Source organism: Ascaphus truei, chromosome 20 (genome assembly GCF_040206685.1).
Source record: "Ascaphus truei isolate aAscTru1 chromosome 20, aAscTru1.hap1, whole genome shotgun sequence".
In the NCBI taxonomy this organism is placed as follows: Eukaryota; Metazoa; Chordata; class Amphibia; order Anura; family Ascaphidae; genus Ascaphus; species Ascaphus truei.
This window is the reverse complement of record NC_134502.1, coordinates 33,142,376-33,163,309: the sequence shown is the minus strand read 5'-3', so window position 1 is coordinate 33,163,309 and position 20,934 is coordinate 33,142,376. Positions and strand designations below refer to the sequence as shown.

At 58.0% G+C, this 20,934-nt stretch overlaps 2 protein-coding genes across 6 annotated transcripts in view; one reads left to right on the top strand and one right to left on the bottom strand.

Moving 5' to 3' along the window:
- Positions 1-13,848, top strand: part of LOC142471197 (arf-GAP with coiled-coil, ANK repeat and PH domain-containing protein 1-like) — a gene marked incomplete at its 5' end in the record, with an annotated part of 29,603 nt that extends 15,755 nt beyond the window's left edge. Inside the window, 4 exon segments of the mRNA XM_075577983.1 lie at positions 3,053-3,162; positions 6,972-7,082; positions 7,235-7,284; positions 13,579-13,848. Coding sequence (XP_075434098.1) covers positions 3,053-3,162; positions 6,972-7,082; positions 7,235-7,284; positions 13,579-13,685 — 378 coding nt within the window.
- The window catches only part of SLC16A13 (solute carrier family 16 member 13), a 31,520-nt gene continuing 24,424 nt past the window's right edge, over positions 13,839-20,934 (bottom strand). For 4 of the 5 annotated variants that reach the window (XM_075577708.1, XM_075577705.1, XM_075577706.1 and 1 more), the window contains one exon: positions 13,839-14,325. In XM_075577708.1, the coding sequence (XP_075433823.1) occupies positions 13,940-14,325 (386 nt within the window). In that variant the 3' untranslated portion in view covers positions 13,839-13,939. The remainder of the gene's footprint in view (positions 14,326-20,934) is intronic. The other variant, XR_012789354.1, reaches the window with a different exon arrangement.

Genomic DNA, 20,934 nt, shown 5'->3' with positions numbered 1-20,934 from the left:
CCCGAAACCGTGTGACACCCCGAAACCAACACCCCGCGTATCTACGCCATGTATTAGTGACACCCCGATACCGTGTGACACCCGAAGCCAACACCCCACGTATCTACGCCATGTATTAGTGACACCCCGATACCGTGTGACACCCGAAGCCAACACCCCGCGTATCTACGCCATGTATTAGTGACACCCCGATACCGTGTGACACCCGAAGCCAACACCCCACGTATCTACGCCATGTATTAGTGACACCCCGATACCGTGTGACACCCGAAGCCAACACCCCGCGTATCTACGTCATGTATTAGTGACACCCCGAAGCCAACACCCCACGTATCTACGCCATGTATTAGTGACACCCCGAAACCGTGTGACACCCCGAAACCAACACCCCACGTATCTACGCCATGTATTAGTGACACCCCGAAACCGTGTGACACCCGAAGCCAACACCCCACGTATCTACGCCATGTATTAGTGACACCCCGAAACCGTGTGACACCCGAAACCAACACCCCACGTATCTACGCCATGTATTAGTGACACCCCGAAACCGTGTGACACCCCGAAGCCAACACCCCACGTATCTACGCCATGTATTAGTGACACCCCGAAACCGTGTGACACCCCGAAACCAACACCCCACGTATCTACGCCATGTATTAGTGACACCCCGAAACCGTGTGACACCCCTAAACCAACACCCCACGTATCTACGCCATGTATTAGTGACACCCCGAAACCAACACCCCACGTATCTACGCCATGTATTAGTGACACCCCGAAACTGTGTGACACCCTGAAACCAACACCCCACGTATCTACGCCATGTATTAGTGACACCCCGAAACCGTGTGACACCCCGAAACCGTGTGACACCCCGAAGCCAACACCCCGCGTATCTACGCCATGTATTAGTGACACCCCGAAACCGTGTGACACCCCGAAGCCAACACCCCACGTATTTACGCCATGTATTAGTGACACCCCGAAACCGTGTGACACCCCGAAACCAACACCCCACGTATCTACGCCATGTATTAGTGACACCCCGAAACCGTGTGACACCCCGAAACCGTGTGACACCCCGAAGCCAACACCCCGCGTATCTACGCCATGTATTAGTGACACCCCGAAACCGTGTGACACCCCGAAGCCAACACCCCACGTATCTACGCCATGTATTAGTGACACCTCGAAACCGTGTGACACCCCGAAGCCAACACCCCACGTATCTACGCCATGTATTAGTGACACCCCGAAACCGTGTGACACCCCGAAACCAACACCCCACGTATCTACGCCATGTATTAGTGACACCCCGAAACCGTGTGACACCCCGAAGCCAACACCCCACGTATCTACGCCATGTATTAGTGACGCCCCGAAACCGTGTGACACCCCGAAACCAACACACCGCGTATCTACGCCATGTATTAGTGACACCCCGAAACCGTGTGACACCCCGAAACCAACACCCCACGTATCTACGCCATGTATTAGTGACACCCCGAAACCGTGTGACACCCCGAAACCAACACACCGCGTATCTACGCCATGTATTAGTGACACCCCGAAACCGTGTGACACCCCGAAACCAACACCCCACGTATCTACGCCATGTATTAGTGACGCCCCGAAACCGTGTGACACCCCGAAGCCAACACCCCACGTATCTACGCCATGTATTAGTGACACCCCGAAACCGTGTGACACCCCGAAACCAACACCCCACGTTTCTACGCCATGTATTAGTGACACCCCGAAACCGTGTGACACCCCGAAACCAACACCCCACGTATCTACGCCATGTATTAGTGACACCCCGAAACCGTGTGACACCCCGAAGCCAACACCCCACGTATCTACGCCATGTATTAGTGACACCCCGAAACCGTGTGACACCTGAAGCCAACACCCACGTATCTACGCCATGTATTAGTGACACCCCGAAACCGTGTGACACCCCGAAACCAACACACCGCGTATCTACGCCATGTATTAGTGACACCCCGAAACCGTGTGACACCCGAAGCCAACACCCCGCGTATCTACGCCATGTATTAGTGACACCCCGAAGCCAACACCCCACGTATCTACGCCATGTATTAGTGACGCCCCGAAACCGTGTGACACCCCGAAACCAACACCCCGCGTATCTACGCCATGTATTAGTGACACCCCGAAGCCAACACCCCACGTATCTACGCCATGTATTAGTGACGCCCCGAAACCGTGTGACACCCCGAAGCCAACACCCCACGTATCTACGCCATGTATTAATGACACCCCGAAACCGTGTGACACCCCGAAACCAACACCCCGCGTATCTACGCCATGTATTAGTGACACCCCGAAACCGTGTGACACCCCGAAACCAACACCCCACGTATCTACGCCATGTATTAGTGACACCCCGATACCGTGTGACACCCGAAGCCAACACCCCACGTATCTACGCCATGTATTAGTGACACCCCGAAACCGTGTGACACCCGAAGCCAACACCCCACGTATCTACGTCATGTATTAGTGACACCCCGATACCGTGTGACACCCGAAGCCAACACCCCACGTATCTACGCCATGTATTAGTGACACCCCGAAACCGTGTGACACCCGAAACCAACACCCCATGTATCTACGCCATGTATTAGTGACACCCCGAAACCGTGTGACACCACACATATCTACGCCATCTATCAATGACAACCCGAAACCGTGAAATGCCACATATCTACGCCACGTATTAATGACACCCCGAAACGTGACAGCCCACATATCAACGCCACGTATTAATTACACCCGAAACCGTGTGACACCCCACATATCTACGCCATGTATTAATGACACCCCGAAATTGTGTGACACCCCACATATCTGTGCCACGTTTTAATGACACCCCGAAATCGTTTGACACCCCACATATCTACGCCATCTATTAATGACACCCCGAAACCATGTGACACCCCCCCATATCTACGCCCAGTATTAATGACACCCCGAAACCATGTGACACCCCCCCATATATTAATGACCCCCCATCGCCCCGCAGGATTCTCTCGTCGCCTGCGAGTTTCTGCTGCAGAACGGGGCGAGTGTCAACCAGGCGGATAAAGACGGGCGAGGACCACTGCACCATGCCACCCTGCGGGGGTACACAGGGTAACCCTATCACTGCCCAAATATACCCCCCCTGCACCCTGCCACCCTGCGGGGGTACACAGGGTAACCCTATTACTGCCCAAATATACCCCTGCACCCTGCCACCCTGCGGGGGTACACAGGGTAACCCTATTACTGCCCAAATATACCCCTGCACCATGCCACCCTGCGGGGGTACACAGGGTAACCCTATTACTGCCCAAATATACCCCCCCTGCACCCTGCCACCCTGCGGGGGTACACAGGGTAACCCTATTACTGCCCAAATATACCCCCCCTGCACCATGCCACCCTGCGGGGGTACACAGGGTAACCCTATTACTGCCCAAATATACCCCCCCCTGCCACCCTGCGGGGGTACACAGGGTAACCCTAATACTGCCCAAATATACCCCTGCACCCTGCCACCCTGCGGGGGTACACAGGGTAACCCTAATACTGCCCAAATATACCCCTGCACCCTGCCACCCTGCGGGGGTACACAGGGTAACCCTAATACTGCCCAAATATACCCCTGCACCCTGCCACCCTCCGGGGGTACACAGGGTAACCCTAATACTGCCCAAATATACCCCTGCACCCTGCCACCCTGCGGGGGTACACAGGGTAACCATATTACTGCCCAAATATACCCCCCCTGCACCCTGCCACCCTGCGGGGGTACACAGGGTAACCCTAATACTGCCCAAATATACCCCCCTGCACCCTGCCACCCTGCGGGAGTACACAGGGTAACCCTATTACTGCCCAAATATACCCCCCTGCACCCTGCCACCCTGCGGGGGTACACAGGGTAACCCTATTACTGCCCAAATATACCCCCCCTGCACCCTGCCACCCTGCGGGGGTACACAGGGTAACCCTATTACTGCCCAAATATACCCCCCCTGCACCCTGCCACCCTGCGGGGGTACACGGGGTAACCCTATTACTGCCCAAATATACCCCTGCACCCTGCCACCCTGCGGGGGTACACGGGGTAACCTTATTACTGCCCAAATATACCCCCCCTGCACCCTGCCACCCTGCGGGGGTACACAGGGTAACCCTATTACTGCCCAAATATACCCCTGCACCCTGCCACCCTGCGAGGGTACACAGGGTAACCATATTACTGCCCAAATATACCCCTGCACCCTGCCACCCTGCGGGGGTACACAGGGTAACCCTATTACTGCCCAAATATACCCCCCCTGCACCCTGCCACCCTGCGGGGGTACACAGGGTAACCCTATTACTGCCCAAATGTACCCCCCCTGCACCCTGCCACCCTGCGGGGGTACACAGGGTAACCCTATTACTGCCCAAATATACCCCTGCACCCTGCCACCCTGCGGGGGTACACAGGGTAACCCTATTACTGCCCAAATATACCCCCCCTGCCACCCTGCCACCCTGCGGGGGTACACAGGGTAACCCTAATACTGCCCAAATATACCCCCCCTGCACCCTGCCACCCTGCGGGGGTAGACAGGGTAACCCTATTACTGCCCAAATATACCCCCCCTGCACCCTGCCACCCTGCGGGGGTACACAGGGTAACCCTAATACTGCCCAAATATACCCCTGCACCCTGCCACCCTGCGGGGGTACACAGGGTAACCATATTACTGCCCAAATATACCCCCTCTGCACCCTGCCACAGAGGTTAACCCTAATACCACCACGATCATCACGACACACCCACAGCACTATCGCTTATCCCCCCTTCTCTCTAATCTCCACCCTTCTCTCTCTCTAATCTCCTCCCTTCTCTCACTCTCTAATCCTCCCCCCTTCTCTCTCTCTAATCCCCCCCTTCTCTCTCACTCTCTAATCCTCCCCCCTTCTCTCTAATCTCCCCCCCTTCTCTCTCTCTAATCCTCCCCCTTCTCTCTAATCTCCCCCTTCTCTCTCTCTAATCCCCCCTTCTCTCTAATCTCCCCCCCTTCTCTCTCTCTCTAATCCTCCCCCTTCTCTCTAATCTCCCCCTTCTCTCTCTCTAATCCCCCCTTCTCTCTAATCTCCCCCCCTTCTCTCTCTCTAATCCTCCCCCTTCTCTCTAATCTCCCCCCCCTTCTCTCTCTCTAATCCTCCCCCCTTCTCTCTAATCTCCCCCCTTCTCTCTCTCTAATCCTCCCCCCTTCTCTCTAATCTCCCCCCCTTCTCTCTCTAATCCTCCCCCTTCTCTCTAATCTCCCCCTTCTCTCCTCTCTAATCTCCCCCTTCTCTCACTCTCTAATCCTCCCCCCTTCTCTCTCTCTAATCCCCCCCTTCTCTCTCACTCTCTAATCCTCCCCCCTTCTCTCTAATCTCCCCCCCCTTCTCTCTAATCTCCCCCCCTTCTCTCTCACTCTCTAATCCTCCCCCCTTCTCTCTAATCTCCCCCTTCTCTCTCTCTAATCCCCCCTTCTCTCTAATCTCCCCCCTTCTCTCTCTAATCCTCCCCCCCCCTTCTCTCACTCTCTAATCCTCCCCCCCTTCTCTCTCTCTCTAATCTCCCCCCATTCTCTCACTCTCTAATCCTCCCCCCTTCTCTCACTATCTAATCCTCCCCCCTTCTCTCTCTCTCTATAATCCTACCCCCTTCTCTCTCTAATCTCCCCACCTTTTCTCTCTCTAATCTCCCCCCTTCTCTCACTCTCTAATCCTCCCCCCCTTCTCTCTCTCTCTAATCTCCCCCTTCTCTCTCTCTAATCTCCCCCCTTCTCACTCTCTAATCCTCCCCCCCTTCTCTCTCATTCTCTAATCCTCCCCCCTTCTCTCTCCAATCCTCCCCCCTTCTCTCTCTCTAATCCTCCCCCTTCTCTCTCTCTCTAATCCTCCCCCTTCTCTCTCTCTCTCATCCTCCCCCCTTCTCTCTCTATCATCCTCCCTCCTTCTCTCTCTCTCTCATCCTCCCCCCTTCTCTCTCTCTCTCATCCTCCCCCCTTCTCTCTCTCATCCTCCCCCCTTCTCTCTCTCATCCTCCCCCCTTCTCTCTCACTCTATCATCCTCCCCCCTTCTCTCTCACTCTATCATTCTACCCCCCTTCTCACTCTCTAATCCTCCCCCCTCCTCTCACTCTCTCATCCTCCCCCCTTCTCTCTCTCTCATCCTCCCCTTCTCTCTCTAATCTCCCCCCTTCTCTCTCTAATCCTCCCCCCCTTCTCTCTCATTCTCTAATCCTCCCCCCTTCTCTCTCCAATCCTCCCCCCCTTCTCTCTCTCTAATCCTCCCCCCTTCTCTCTCTCATCCTTCCCCCTTCTCTCTCATCCTCCCCCCATCTCTCTCTCTCTCTCTCATCCTCCCCCCATCTCTCTCTCTCTCTCTCATCCTCCCCCCTTCTCTCTCTCATCCTCCCCCCTTCTCTCTCATCCTCCCCCCTTCTCTCTCACTCTATCATCCTCCCCCCTTCTCTCTCACTGTATCATCCTCCCCCTTCTCTCTCTCTCATCCTCCCCCCTTCTCTCTCTCTATCATCCTCCCCCCTTCTCTCTCTCTATCATCCTCCCCCCTTCTCTCTCTCTATCATCCTCCCCCGTTCTCTCTCTCTCTCATCCTCCCCCCTTCTCACTCTCTAATCCTCCCTTCTCTCTCTCTCTAATCCTCCCCCCTTCTCTCTCTCTCTAATCCTCCCCCTTCTCTCTAATCCTCCCCCCTTCTCTCTCTCTAATCTCCCCCTTCTCTCTCATCCTCCCCCCCATCTCTCTCTCTCTAATCCTACCCAATTCTCTCTCTAATCCTCCCCCCTTCTCTCTCACCCCCCCTTCTCTCTCTCTCATCTCCCCCTTCTCTCACTCTCTAATCCCCCCCTCCCCCTTCTCTCCCCCTCTCTCTCCCCTTTCAGGTTGGCTTGTCTCTTTTTAAAGCGAGGCGCAGATATTAACGCTGTCGATATTCATGGGAAAGACGCGCTCTCCATCGCCATAGATACGGCCAACGCCGACATCGTCACCCTGTGAGTCATCACCAGGGGGGGGGGGGTAGTGACATCACACAGGGGGCGGGGAAGTGACATCACACAGGGGGCGGGGAAGTGACATCACACAGGGGGCGGGGAGGTGACATCATGCGGTGGTATTTGCATAGGTTAACGCTTTGCTCCTTCAGGCTGCGATTGGTGAAGATGCGAGAGGCTGACATCGCTCTCGGCCAATCAGGTGAGAGTGTGACTCTGTCACATGCTACCGTGTCCCTTAACCCCATGACATATTCCCGGGATGTGTGTGTGTCACTGCGTGTCCCCCTCACCGTGTCCCTTACCCCCAGGTGACGAGACTTACCTGGACATATTCCCGGGATGTGTATGTGTCACTGCGTGTCCCCCTCACCGTGTCCCTTACCCCCAGGTGACGAGACTTACCTGGACATATTCCCGGGATGTGTGTGTGTCACTGCGTGTCCCACTCACCGTGTCCCTTACCCCCAGGTGACGAGACTTACCTGGACATATTCCCGGGATGTGTGTGTGTCACTGCGTGTCCCCCTCACCGTGTCCCTTACCCCCAGGTGACGAGACTTACCTGGACATATTCCCGGGATGTGTATGTGTCACTGCGTGTCCCCCTCACCGTGTCCCTTACCCCCAGGTGACGAGACTTACCTGGACATATTCCCGGGATGTGTGTGTGTCACTGCGTGTCCCCCTCACCGTGTCCCTTACCCCCAGGTGACGAGACTTACCTGGACATATTCCCGGGATGTGTGTGTGTCACTGCGTGTCCCCCTCACCGTGTCCCTTACCCCCAGGTGACGAGACTTACCTGGACATATTCCCGGGATGTGTCACTGCGTGTCCCCCTCACCGTGTCCCTTACCCCCAGGTGACGAGACTTACCTGGACATATTCCCGGGATGTGTGTCACTGCGTGTCCCCCTCACCGTGTCCCTTACCCCCAGGTGACGGGACTTACCTGGACATATTCCCGGGATGTGTGTGTGTCACTGCGTGTCCCCCTCACCGTGTCCCTTACCCCCAGGTGACGAGACTTACCTGGACATATTCCCGGGATGTGTGTGTGTCACTGCGTGTCCCCCTCACCGTGTCCCTTACCCCCAGGTGACGAGACTTACCTGGACATATTCCCGGGATGTGTGTGTGTCACTGCGTGTCCCCCTCACCGTGTCCCTTACCCCCAGGTGATGGGACTTACCTGGACATATTCCCGGGATGTGTGTCACTGCGTGTCCCCCTCACCGTGTCCCTTACCCCCAGGTGACGAGACTTACCTGGACATATTCCCGGGATGTGTGTGTCACTGCGTGTCCCCCTCACCGTGTCCCTTACCCCCAGGTGACGAGACTTACCTGGACATATTCCCGGGATGTGTGTCACTGCGTGTCCCCCTCACCGTGTCCCTTACCCCCAGGTGACGAGACTTACCTGGACATATTCCCGGGATGTGTGTCACTGCGTGTCCCCTCACCGTGTCCCTTACCCCCAGGTGACGAGACTTACCTGGACATATTCCCGGGATGTGTGTCACTGTGTGTCCCCCTCACCGTGTCCCTTACCCCCAGGTGACGAGACTTACCTGGACATATTCCCGGGATGTGTGTGTCACTGCGTGTCCCCTCACCGTGTCCCTTACCCCCAGGTGACGAGACTTACCTGGACATATTCCCGGGATGTGTGTGTCACTGCGTGTCCCCTCACCGTGTCCATTACCCCCAGGTGACGAGACTTACCTGGACATATTCCCGGGATGTGTGTCACTGCGTGTCCCCTCACCGTGTCCCTTACCCCCAGGTGACGAGACTTACCTGGACATATTCCCGGGATGTGTGTGTCACTGCGTGTCCCCTCACCGTGTCCATTACCCCCAGGTGACGAGACTTACCTGGACATATTCCCGGGATGTGTGTGTCACTGCGTGTAACCTCACCGTGTCCCTTACCCCCAGGTGACGAGACTTACCTGGACATATTCCCGGGATGTGTGTGTCACTGCGTGTCCCCTCACCGTGTCCCTTACCCCCAGGTGACGAGACTTACCTGGACATATTCCCGGGATGTGTGTGTCCCTGCGTGTCCCCCTCACCGTGTCCCTTACCCCCAGGTGACGAGACTTACCTGGACATATTCCCGGGATGTGTGTGTCACTGCGTGTCCCACTCACCGTGTCCCTTACCCCCAGGTGACGAGACTTACCTGGACATATTCCCGGGATGTGTCACTGCGTGTCCCCTCACCGTGTCCCTTACCCCCAGGTGGCGAGACTTACCTGGACATATTCCCGGGATGTGTGTGTCACTGCGTGTCCCCCTCACCGTGTCCCTTACCCCCAGGTGACGAGACTTACCTGGACATATTCCCGGGATGTGTATGTGTCACTGCGTGTCCCCCTCACCGTGTCCCTTACCCCCAGGTGACGAGACTTACCTGGACATATTCCCGGGATGTGTATGTGTCACTGCGTGTCCCCTCACCGTGTCCCTTCCCCCAGGTGACGAGACTTACATGGACATATTCCCGGGATGTGTGTGTGTCACTGCGTGTCCCCCTCACCGTGTCCCTTACCCCCAGGTGACGAGACTTACCTGGACATATTCCCGGGATGTGTGTGTCACTGCGTGTCCCCTCACCGTGTCCCTTACCCCCAGGTGACGAGACTTACCTGGACATATTCCCGGGATGTGTGTGTCACTGCGTGTCCCCTCACCGTGTCCCTTACCCCCAGGTGACGAGACTTACCTGGACATATTCCCGGGATGTGTGTGTGTCACTGCGTGTCCCCTCACCGTGTCCCTTACCCCCAGGTGACGAGACTTACCTGGACATATTCCCGGGATGTGTGTGTGTCACTGCGTGTCCCCTCACCGTGTCCCTTACCCCCAGGTGACGAGACTTACCTGGACATATTCCCGGGATGTGTGTGTCACTGCGTGTCCCCCTCACCGTGTCCCTTACCCCCAGGTGACGAGACTTACCTGGACATATTCCCGGGATGTGTCACTGCGTGTCCCCTCACCGTGTCCCTTACCCCCAGGTGACGAGACTTACCTGGACATATTCCCGGGATGTGTGTGTGTCACTGCGTGTCCCCTCACCGTGTCCCTTACCCCCAGGTGACAAGACTTACCTGGACATATTCCCGGGATGTGTGTGTCACTGCGTGTCCCCTTCACCGTGTCCCTTACCCCCAGGTGACGAGACTTACCTGGACATATTCCCGGGATGTGTGTGTGTCACTGCGTGTCCCCTCACCGTGTCCCTTACCCCCAGGTGACGAGACTTACCTGGACATATTCCCGGGATGTGTGTGTCACTGCGTGTCCCACTCACCGTGTCCCTTACCCCCAGGTGACGAGACTTACCTGGACATATTCCCGGGATGTGTGTGTCACTGCGTGTCCCCTCACCGTGTCCCTTACCTCCAGGTGACGAGACTTACCTGGACATATTCCCGGGATGTGTGTGTCCCTGCGTGTCCCCCTCACCGTGTCCCTTACCCCCAGGTGACGAGACTTACCTGGACATATTCCCGGGATGTGTGTGTCACTGCGTGTCCCCTCACTGTGTCCCTTACCCCCAGGTGACGAGACTTACCTGGACATATTCCCGGGATGTGTGTGTCACTGCGTGTCCCCTCACCGTGTCCCTTACCTCCAGGTGACGAGACTTACCTGGACATATTCCCGGGATGTGTGTGTCCCTGCGTGTCCCCCTCACCGTGTCCCTTACCCCCAGGTGACGAGACTTACCTGGACATATTCCCGGGATGTGTGTGTCACTGCGTGTCCCCTCACCGTGTCCCTTACCCCCAGGTTACGAGACTTACCTGGACATATTCCGGGATGTGTGTGTCACTGCGTGTCCCCCTCACCGTGTCCCTTACCCCCAGGTGACGAGACTTACCTGGACATATTCCCGGGATGTGTGTGTCACTGCGTGTCCCCTCACTGTGTCCCTTACCCCCAGGTGACGAGACTTACCTGGACATATTCCCGGGATGTGTCACTGCGTGTCACCTCACCGTGTCCCTTACCCCCAGGTGACGAGACTTACCTGGACATATTCCCGGGATGTGTGTGTCACTGCGTGTCCCCTCACCGTGTCCCTTACCCCCAGGTGACGGGACTTACCTGGACATATTCCCGGGATGTGTGTGTCACTGCGTGTCCCCCTCACCGTGTCCCTTACCCCCAGGTGACGAGACTTACCTGGACATATTCCCGGGATGTGTGTGTGTCACTGCGTGTCCCCTCACCGTGTCCCTTACCCCCAGGTGACGAGACTTACCTGGACATATTCCCGGGATGTGTGTGCGTCACTGCGTGTCCCTTACCCCCAGGTGACGAGACTTACCTGGACATATTCCCGGGATGTGTGTGTCACTGCGTGTCCCCCTCACCGTGTCCATTACCCCCAGGTGACGAGACTTACCTGGACATATTCCCGGGATGTGTGTCACTGCGTGTCCCCTCACCGTGTCCCTTACCCCCAGGTGACGAGACTTACCTGGACATATTCCCGGGATGTGTGTTACTGCGTGTCCCCCTCACCGTGTCCCTTACCCCCAGGTGACGAGACTTACCTGGACATATTCCCGGGATGTGTGTCACTGCGTGTCCCCCTCACCGTGTCCCTTACCCCCAGGTGACGAGACTTACCTGGACATATTCCCAGGATGTGTGTGTGTCACTGCGTGTCCCCCTCACCGTGTCCCTTACCCCCAGGCGACGAGACTTACCTGGACATATTCCCGGGATGTGTGTGTCACTGCGTGTCCCCTCACCGTGTCCCTTCCCCCAGGTGACGAGACTTACCTGGACATATTCCCGGGATGTGTCACTGCGTGTCCCCTCACCATGTCCCTTCCCCCAGGTGACGAGACTTACCTGGACATATTCCCGGGATGTGTGTTTGTCACTGCGTGTCCCCCTCACCGTGTCCCTTACCCCCAGGTGACGAGACTTACCTGGACATATTCCCGGGATGTGTGTTTGTCACTGCGTGTCCCCCTCACCGTGTCCCTTACCCCCAGGTAATGAGACTTACCTGGACATATTCCCGGGATGTGTGTGTGTCACTGCGTGTCCCCTCACCATGTCCCTTACCCCCAGGTGACGAGACTTACCTGGACATATTCCCGGGGTGTGTGTGTGTCACTGCGTGTCCCCTCACCGTGTCCCTTACCCCCAGGTTACGAGACTTACCTGGACATATTCCGGGATGTGTGTGTCACTGCATGTCCCCCTCACCGTGTCCCTTACCTCCAGGTGACGAGACTTACCTAGACATATTCCCGGGATGTGTGTGTCACTGCGTGTCCCCTCACCGTGTCCCTTACCCCCAGGTGACGAGACTTACCTGGACATATTCCCGGTATGTGTGTGTGTCCCTGCGTGTCCCCTCACCGTGTCCCTTACCCCCAGGTGACGAGACTTACCTGGACATATTCCCGGGATGTGTATGTGTCACTGCGTGTCCCCTCACCGTGTCCCTTACCCCCAGGTGACGAGACTTACCTGGACATATTCCCGGGATGTCACTGCATGTCCCCCTCACCATGTCCCTTACCCCCAGGTGACGAGACTTACCTGGACATATTCCCGGGATGTGTGTGTCACTGCGTGTCCCCCTCACCGTGTCCCTTACCCCCAGGTGACGAGACTTACCTGGACATATTCCCGGGATGTGTGTGTGTCACTGCGTGTCCCCCTCACCGTGTCCCTTACCCCCAGGTGACGAGACTTACATGGACATATTCCTGGGATGTATGTCACTGCGTGTCCCCTCACCGTGTCCCTTACCCCCACGTGACGAGACTTACCTGGACATATTCCGGGATGTGTCACTGCGTGTCCCCCTCACCGTGTCCCTTACCCCCAGGTGACGAGACTTACCTGGACATATTCCCGGGGTGTGTGTGTCACTGCGTCTCCCTCACCGTGTCCCTTACCCCCAGGTGACGAGACTTACCTGGACATATTCCCGGGATGTGTGTCACTGCGTGTCCCCTCACCGTGTCCCTTACCCCCAGGTGACGAGACTTACCTGGACATATTCCCGGGATGTGTGTGTCACTGGGTGTCCCCTCACCGTGTCCCTTACCTCCAGGTGACGAGACTTACCTGGACATATTCCCGGGATGTGTGTGTGTCACTGCGTGTCCCCCTCACCGTGTCCTTTACCCCCAGGTGACGAGACTTACCTGGACATATTCCCGGGTTGTGTGTGTCACTGCGTGTCCCCTCACCGTGTCCCTTCCCCCAGGTGACGAGACTTACCTGGACATATTCCCGGGATGTGTGTGTGTCACTGCGTGTCCCCCTCACCGTGTCCTTTACCCCCAGGTGACGAGACTTACCTGGACATATTCCCGGGGTGTGTGTGTGTCACTGCGTCCCCCTCACCGTGTCCCTTCCCCCAGGTGACGAGACTTACCTGGACATATTCCCGGGATGTGTGTGTGTCACTGCGTGTCCCCTCACCGTGTCCCTTACCCCCAGGTGACGAGACTTACATGGACATATTCCGGGATTTCTCCCTCATGGCGTCCGACGCCCCCGAGAAGTTATCCCGGAGGAGCTGCGACCTCAGACTGAGCACCCTATGAGGGGCAGAAAGGAAGGATACCCCCTCCCCCCCAAACGGGAGATGATCCCAGACTGGAAATACTTCAGCAGGTTGCCCCTCCTGCCCCCCTCACATCCACGAATCTCCCTCCTGCCCCCCTCCCCTCCACGCGTGTTGTTTCTTAATAAAATGCTTTCCTGTCACCTGGGAATTTATTAACCGCGTGAAAAGAGAGATGTAACATGATGGTGGACAGGGCCCTGCGCTGTGAATTCACGGTGCAGGAGGCGGGACTCAGCTGGTGTCTGTTACAATGAGGTAGGTGTCCGGTGATTTATTGGTGCGGTCCCTCGGGGGGGTGTTCTCTGGTTGGCCAGTGCTGTCCCTCGGGGGTGGGTCCTCTGGTTGGCCAGTGCTGTCCCATGGGGGAATGTCCTTCTCTGATTGGCCAGTGCTGTTCCTCAGGGGCGGTTCCTTCTCTAACTGGCCATTACTATCCCACGGGGGCGGGTCCTTCTCGGATTGGCCGGTGCTGTCCCTCGGGGGCGGGTCTCTGCTTGCCTCTCTGTTTCGAGGGCAGACTCCGGGCAGAGTGAGGAGGACGAGCGCTCCGGTGAGGAGAAGTAACCCACAGACCGCGAAGGAGAGAGAGAAGTCGCCGGTGAGATCCCGCAACCAACCTGAGGGGGAGATAGCATATACAGTGAGATCCCAGGCCAGATATATACAGTATTTCCCCACCCCCCTACACATTTTTCACATGGCGCCAGTGTGTACTCCCCGACACTTTCAGATGTTGGCGCCCGAGCGTACTCCCCGACGCTTTCACATGTTGGCGCCCGAGCGTACTCCCCGACGCTTTCACATGTTGGCGCCAGTGTGTACTCCCCGACGCTTTCACATGTTGGCGCCCGAGCGTACTCCCCGACGCTTTCACATGTTGGCGCCCGAGCGTACTCCCCGGCGCTTTCACATGTTGGCGTCTGAGCGTACTCCCCGACGCTTTCACATGTTGGCGTCTGAGCGTACTCCCCGACGCTTTCACATGTTGGCGCCCGAGCGTACTCCCCGACACTTTCACATGTTGGCGCCAGTGTGTACTCCCCGACACTTTCACATGTTGGCGCCGAGCGTACTCCCCGGGGCTTTCACATGTTGGCGCCGAGCGTACTCCCCGACACTTTCACATGTTGGCGCCCGAGCGTACTCCCCGACGCTTTCACATGTTGGCGTCCGAGCGTACTCCCCGGCGCTTTCACATGTTGGCGCCCGAGCGTACTCCCCGACACTTTCACATGTTGGCGCCCGAGCGTACTCCCCGACGCTTTCACATGTTGGCGCCGAGCGTACTCCCCGACGCTTTCACATGTTGGCGTCCGAGCGTACTCCCCGGCGCTTTCACATGTTGGCGCCCGAGCGTACTCCCCGGCGCTTTCACATGATGGCGCCCGAGCGTACTCCCCGACGCTTTCACATGATGGCGCCCGAGCGTACTCCCCGACACTTTCACATGTTGGCGCCCGAGCGTACTCCCCAACGCTTTCACATGTTGGCACCCGAGCGTACTCCCCGACGCTTTCACATGTTGGCGTCCACGCGTACTCCCCGGCGCTTTCACATGTTGGCGCCCGAGCGTACTCCCCGACGCTTTCACATGTTGGCGCCGAGCGTACTCCCCGACGCTTTCACATGTTGGCGCCCGAGCGTACTCCCCGACGCTTTCACATGTTGGCGTCTGAGCGTACTCCCCGACGCTTTCACATGTTGGCGCCGAGCGTACTCCCCGACGCTTTCACATGTTGGCGCCCGAGCGTACTCCCCGACGCTTTCACATGTTGGCGCCCGAGCGTACTCCCCGACGCTTTCACATGTTGGCGCCCGAGCGTACTCCCCGACGCTTTCACATGTTGGCGCCGAGCGTACTCCCCGACGCTTTCACATGTTGGCGCCCGAGCGTACTCCCCGACGCTTTCACATGTTGGCGCCCGAGCGTACTCCCCGACGCTTTCACATGTTGGCGCCCGAGCGTACTCCCCGACGCTTTCACATGTTGGCGCCGAGCGTACTCCCCGGCGCTTTCACATGTTGGCGCCCGAGCGTACTCCCCGGCGCTTTCACATGTTGGCGCCCGAGCGTACTCCCCGACGCTTTCACATGTTGGCGCCGAGCGTACTCCCCGACACTTTCACATGTTGGCGCCCGAGCGTACTCCCCGGCGCTTTCACATGTTGGCGTCTGAGCGTACTCCCCGACGCTTTCACATGTTGGCGCCCGAGCGTACTCCCCGACGCTTTCACATGTTGGCGCCGAGCGTACTCCCCGACGCTTTCACATGTTGGCGCCGAGCGTACTCCCCGACGCTTTCACATGTTGGCGCCCGAGCGTACTCCCCGACGCTTTCACATGTTGGCGCCAGTGTGTACTCCCCGACGCTTTCACATGTTGGCGCCCGAGCGTACTCCCCGACGCTTTCACATGTTGGCGTCCGAGCGTACTCCCCGACGCTTTCACATGTTGGCGCCCGAGCGTACTCCCGGCGCTTTCACATGTTGGCACCCGAGCGTACTCCCCGGCGCTTTCACATGTTGGCGCCAGTGTGTACTCCCCGACACTTTCACATGTTGGCGCCGAGCGTACTCCCCGGCGCTTTCACATGTTGGCGCCGAGCGTACTCCCCGACGCTTTCACATGTTGGCACCCGAGCGTACTCCCCGGTGCTTTCACATGTTGGCGCCGAGCGTACTCCCCGACACTTTCACATGTTGGCGCCCGAGCGTACTCCCCGACGCTTTCACATGTTGGCGCCGAGCGTACTCCCCGACACTTTCACATGTTGGCACCCGAGCGTACTCCCCGACACTTTCACATGTTGGCACCCGAGCGTACTCCCCGACACTTTCACATGTTGGCGCCCGAGCGTACTCCCCGACACTTTCACATGTTGGCGTCCGAGCGTACTCCCCGGCGCTTTCACATGTTGGCGTCTGAGCGTACTCCCCGACACTTTCACATGTTGGCGCCCGAGCGTACTCCCCGGCGCTTTCACATGTTGGCGCCCGAGCGTACCCCCCCGACACTTTCACATGTTGGCGCCGAGCGTACTCCCCGACACTTTCACATGTTGGCGCCGAGCGTACTCCCCGACACTTTCACATGTTGGCGCCCGAGCGTACTCCCCGACGCTTTCACATGTTGGCGCCGAGCGTACTCCCCGACACTTTCACAGGTTGGCGCCGAGCGTACTCCCCGACACTTTCACATGTTGGCGCCCGAGCTTACTCCCCGACGCTTTCACATGTTGGCACCCGAGCGTACTCCCCGACGCTTTCACATGTTGGCGCCGAGTGTACTCCCCGACGCTTTCACACTTTCACATGTTGGCACCCGAGCGTACTCCCCGACGCTTTCACATGTTGGCGCCCGAGCGTACTCCCCGACACTTTCACATGTTGGCACCCGAGCGTACTCCCCGACGCTTTCACATGTTGGCGCCCGAGCGTACTCCCCGACACTTTCACATGTTGGCGACCGAGCGTACTCCCCGACACTTTCACATGTTGGCGCCCGAGCGTACTCCCCGACACTTTCACATGTTGGCGTCCGAGCGTACTCCCCGACACTTTCACATGTTGGCGTCCGAGCGTACTCCCCGACACTTTCACATGTTGGCGTCCGAGCGTACTCCCCGACACTTTCACATGTTGGCACCCGAGCGTACTCCCCGACGCTTTCACATGTTGGCGCCGAGTGTACTCCCCGACACTTTCACATGTTGGCACCCGAGCGTACTCCCCGACACTTTCACATGTTGGCGCCCGAGCGTACTCCCCGACGCTTTCACATGTTGGCGTCCGAGCGTACTCCCCGGCGCTTTCACATGTTGGCGCCGAGTGTACTCCCCGACACTTTCACATGTTGGCACCCGAGCGTACTCCCCGACGCTTTCACATGTTGGCGCCCGAGCGTACTCCCCGACACTTTCACATGTTGGCGCCGAGCGTACTCCCCGACACTTTCACATGTTGGCGCCCGAGCGTACTCCCCGGCGCTTTCACATGTTGGCGCCCGAGCGTACTCCCCGACACTTTCACATGTTGGCGTCCGAGCGTACTCCCCGACGCTTTCACATGTTGGCACCCGAGCGTACTCCCCGACACTTTCACATGTTGGCGCCCGAGCGTACTCCCCGGCGCTTTCACATGTTGGCGCCCGAGTGTACTCCCCGACGCTTTCACATGTTGGCGCCCGAACATACTCCCCAACGCTTTCACATGTTGGCGACCGAGCGTACTCCCCAACACTTTCACATGTTGGCGCCCGAGCGTACTCCACGGCGCTTTCACATGTTGGCGCCCGAACGTACTCCCCAACGCTTTCACATGTTGGCGCCCGAACGTACTCCCCAACGCTTTCACATGTTGACGCCCGAGCGTACTCCACGGCGCTTTCACATGTTGGCGCCCGAACGTACTCCCCGACACTTTCACATGTTGGCACCCGAGCGTACTCCCCGACGCTTTCACATGTTGGCGCCCGAGCGTACTCCCCGACACTTTCACATGTTGGCGTCCGAGCGTACTCCCCGACACTTTCACATGTTGGCGCCCGAGCGTACTCCCCGACACTTTCACATGTTGGCGTCCGAGCGTACTCCCCGACACTTTCACATGTTGGCGTCCGAGCGTACTCCCCGACACTTTCACATGTTGGCACCCGAGCGTACTCCCCGACACTTTCACATGTTGGCGCCGAGCGTACTCCCCGACACTTTCACAGGTTGGCGCCGAGCGTACTCCCCGACACTTTCACATGTTGGCGCCCGAGCTTACTCCCCGACGCTTTCACATGTTGGCACCCGAGCGTACTCCCCGACGCTTTCACATGTTGGCGCCGAGTGTACTCCCCGACGCTTTCACACTTTCACATGTTGGCACCCGAGCGTACTCCCCGACGCTTTCACATGTTGGCGCCCGAGCGTACTCCCCGACACTTTCACATGTTGGCACCCGAGCGTACTCCCCGACGCTTTCACATGTTGGCGCCCGAGCGTACTCCCCGACACTTTCACATGTTGGCGTCCGAGCGTACTCCCCGACACTTTCACATGTTGGCGCCCGAGCGTACTCCCCGACACTTTCACATGTTGGCGTCCGAGCGTACTCCCCGACACTTTCACATGTTGGCGTCCGAGCGTACTCCCCGACACTTTCACATGTTGGCGTCCGAGCGTACTCCCCGACACTTTCACATGTTGGCACCCGAGCGTACTCCCCGACGCTTTCACATGTTGGCGCCGAGTGTACTCCCCGACACTTTCACATGTTGGCACCCGAGCGTACTCCCCGACACTTTCACATGTTGGCGCCCGAGCGTACTCCCCGACGCTTTCACATGTTGGCGTCCGAGCGTACTCCCCGGCGCTTTCACATGTTGGCGCCGAGCGTACTCCCCGACACTTTCACATGTTGGCACCCGAGCGTACTCCCCGACGCTTTCACATGTTGGCGCCCGAGCGTACTCCCCGACACTTTCACATGTTGGCGCCGAGCGTACTCCCCGACACTTTCACATGTTGGCGCCCGAGCGTACTCCCCGGCGCTTTCACATGTTGGCGCCCGAGCGTACTCCCCGACACTTTCACATGTTGGCGTCCGAGCGTACTCCCCGACGCTTTCACATGTTGGCACCCGAGCGTACTCCCCGACACTTTCACATGTTGGCGCCCGAGCGTACTCCCCGGCGCTTTCACATGTTGGCGCCCGAGTGTACTCCCCGACGCTTTCACATGTTGGCGCCCGAACATACTCCCCAACGCTTTCACATGTTGGCGACCGAGCGTACTCCCCAACACTTTCACATGTTGGCGCCCGAGCGTACTCCACGGCGCTTTCACATGTTGGCGCCCAAACGTACTCCCCAACGCTTTCACATGTTGGCGCCCGAACGTACTCCCCAACGCTTTCACATGTTGACGCCCGAGCGTACTCCACGGCGCTTTCACATGTTGGCGCCCGAACGTACTCCCCGACACTTTCACATGTTGGCACCCGAGCGTACTCCCCGACGCTTTCACATGTTGGCGCCCGAGCGTACTCCCCGACACTTTCACATGTTGGCGTCCGAGCGTACTCCCCGACACTTTCACATGTTGGCGCCCGAGCGTACTCCCCGACACTTTCACATGTTGGCGTCCGAGCGTACTCCCCGACACTTTCACATGTTGGCGTCCGAGCGTACTCCCCGACACTTTCACATGTTGGCGTCCGAGCGTACTCCCCGACACTTTCACATGTTGGCACCCGAGCGTACTCCCCGACGCTTTCACATGTTGGCGCCGAGTGTACTCCCCGACACTTTCACATGTTGGCACCCGAGCGTACTCCCCGACACTTTCACATGTTGGCGCCCGAGCGTACTCCCCGACGCTTTCACATGTTGGCGTCCGAGCGTACTCCCCGGCGCTTTCACATGTTGGCGCCGAGCGTACTCCCCGACACTTTCACATGTTGGCACCCGAGCGTACTCCCCGACGCTTTCACATGTTGGCGCCCGAGCGTACTCCCCGACACTTTCACATGTTGGCGCCGAGCGTACTCCCCGACACTTTCACATGTTGGCGCCCGAGCGTACTCCCCGGCGCTTTCACATGTTGGCGCCCGAGCGTACTCCCCGACACTTTCACATGTTGGCGTCCGAGCGTACTCCCCGACGCTTTCACATGTTGGCACCCGAGCGTACTCCCCGACACTTTCACATGTTGGCGCCCGAGCGTACTCCCCGGCGCTTTCACATGTTGGCGCCCGAGTGTACTCCCCGACGCTTTCACATGTTGGCGCCCGAACATACTCCCCAACGCTTTCACATGTTGGCGACCGAGCGTACTCCCCAACACTTTCACATGTTGGCGCCCGAGCGTACTCCACGGCGCTTTCACATGTTGGCGCCCGAACGTACTCCCCAACGCTTTCACATGTTGGCGCCCGAACGTACTCCCCAACGCTTTCACATGTTGGCGCCCGAACGTACTCCCCAACGCTTTCACATATTGGCGACCGAGCGTACTCCCCGGCGCTTTCACATGTTGGCGCCCGAACATACTCCAACGCTTTCACATGTTTGCGACCGAGCGTACTCCCCGACGCTTTCACATGTTGGCGCCCGAGCGTACTCCCCGACGCTTTCACATGTTGGCGACCGAGCGTACTCCCCGACGCTTTCACATGTTGGCGCCCGAGCATACTCCCCGACGCTTTCACATGTTGGCGCCCGAGCGTACTCCCCGGCGCTTT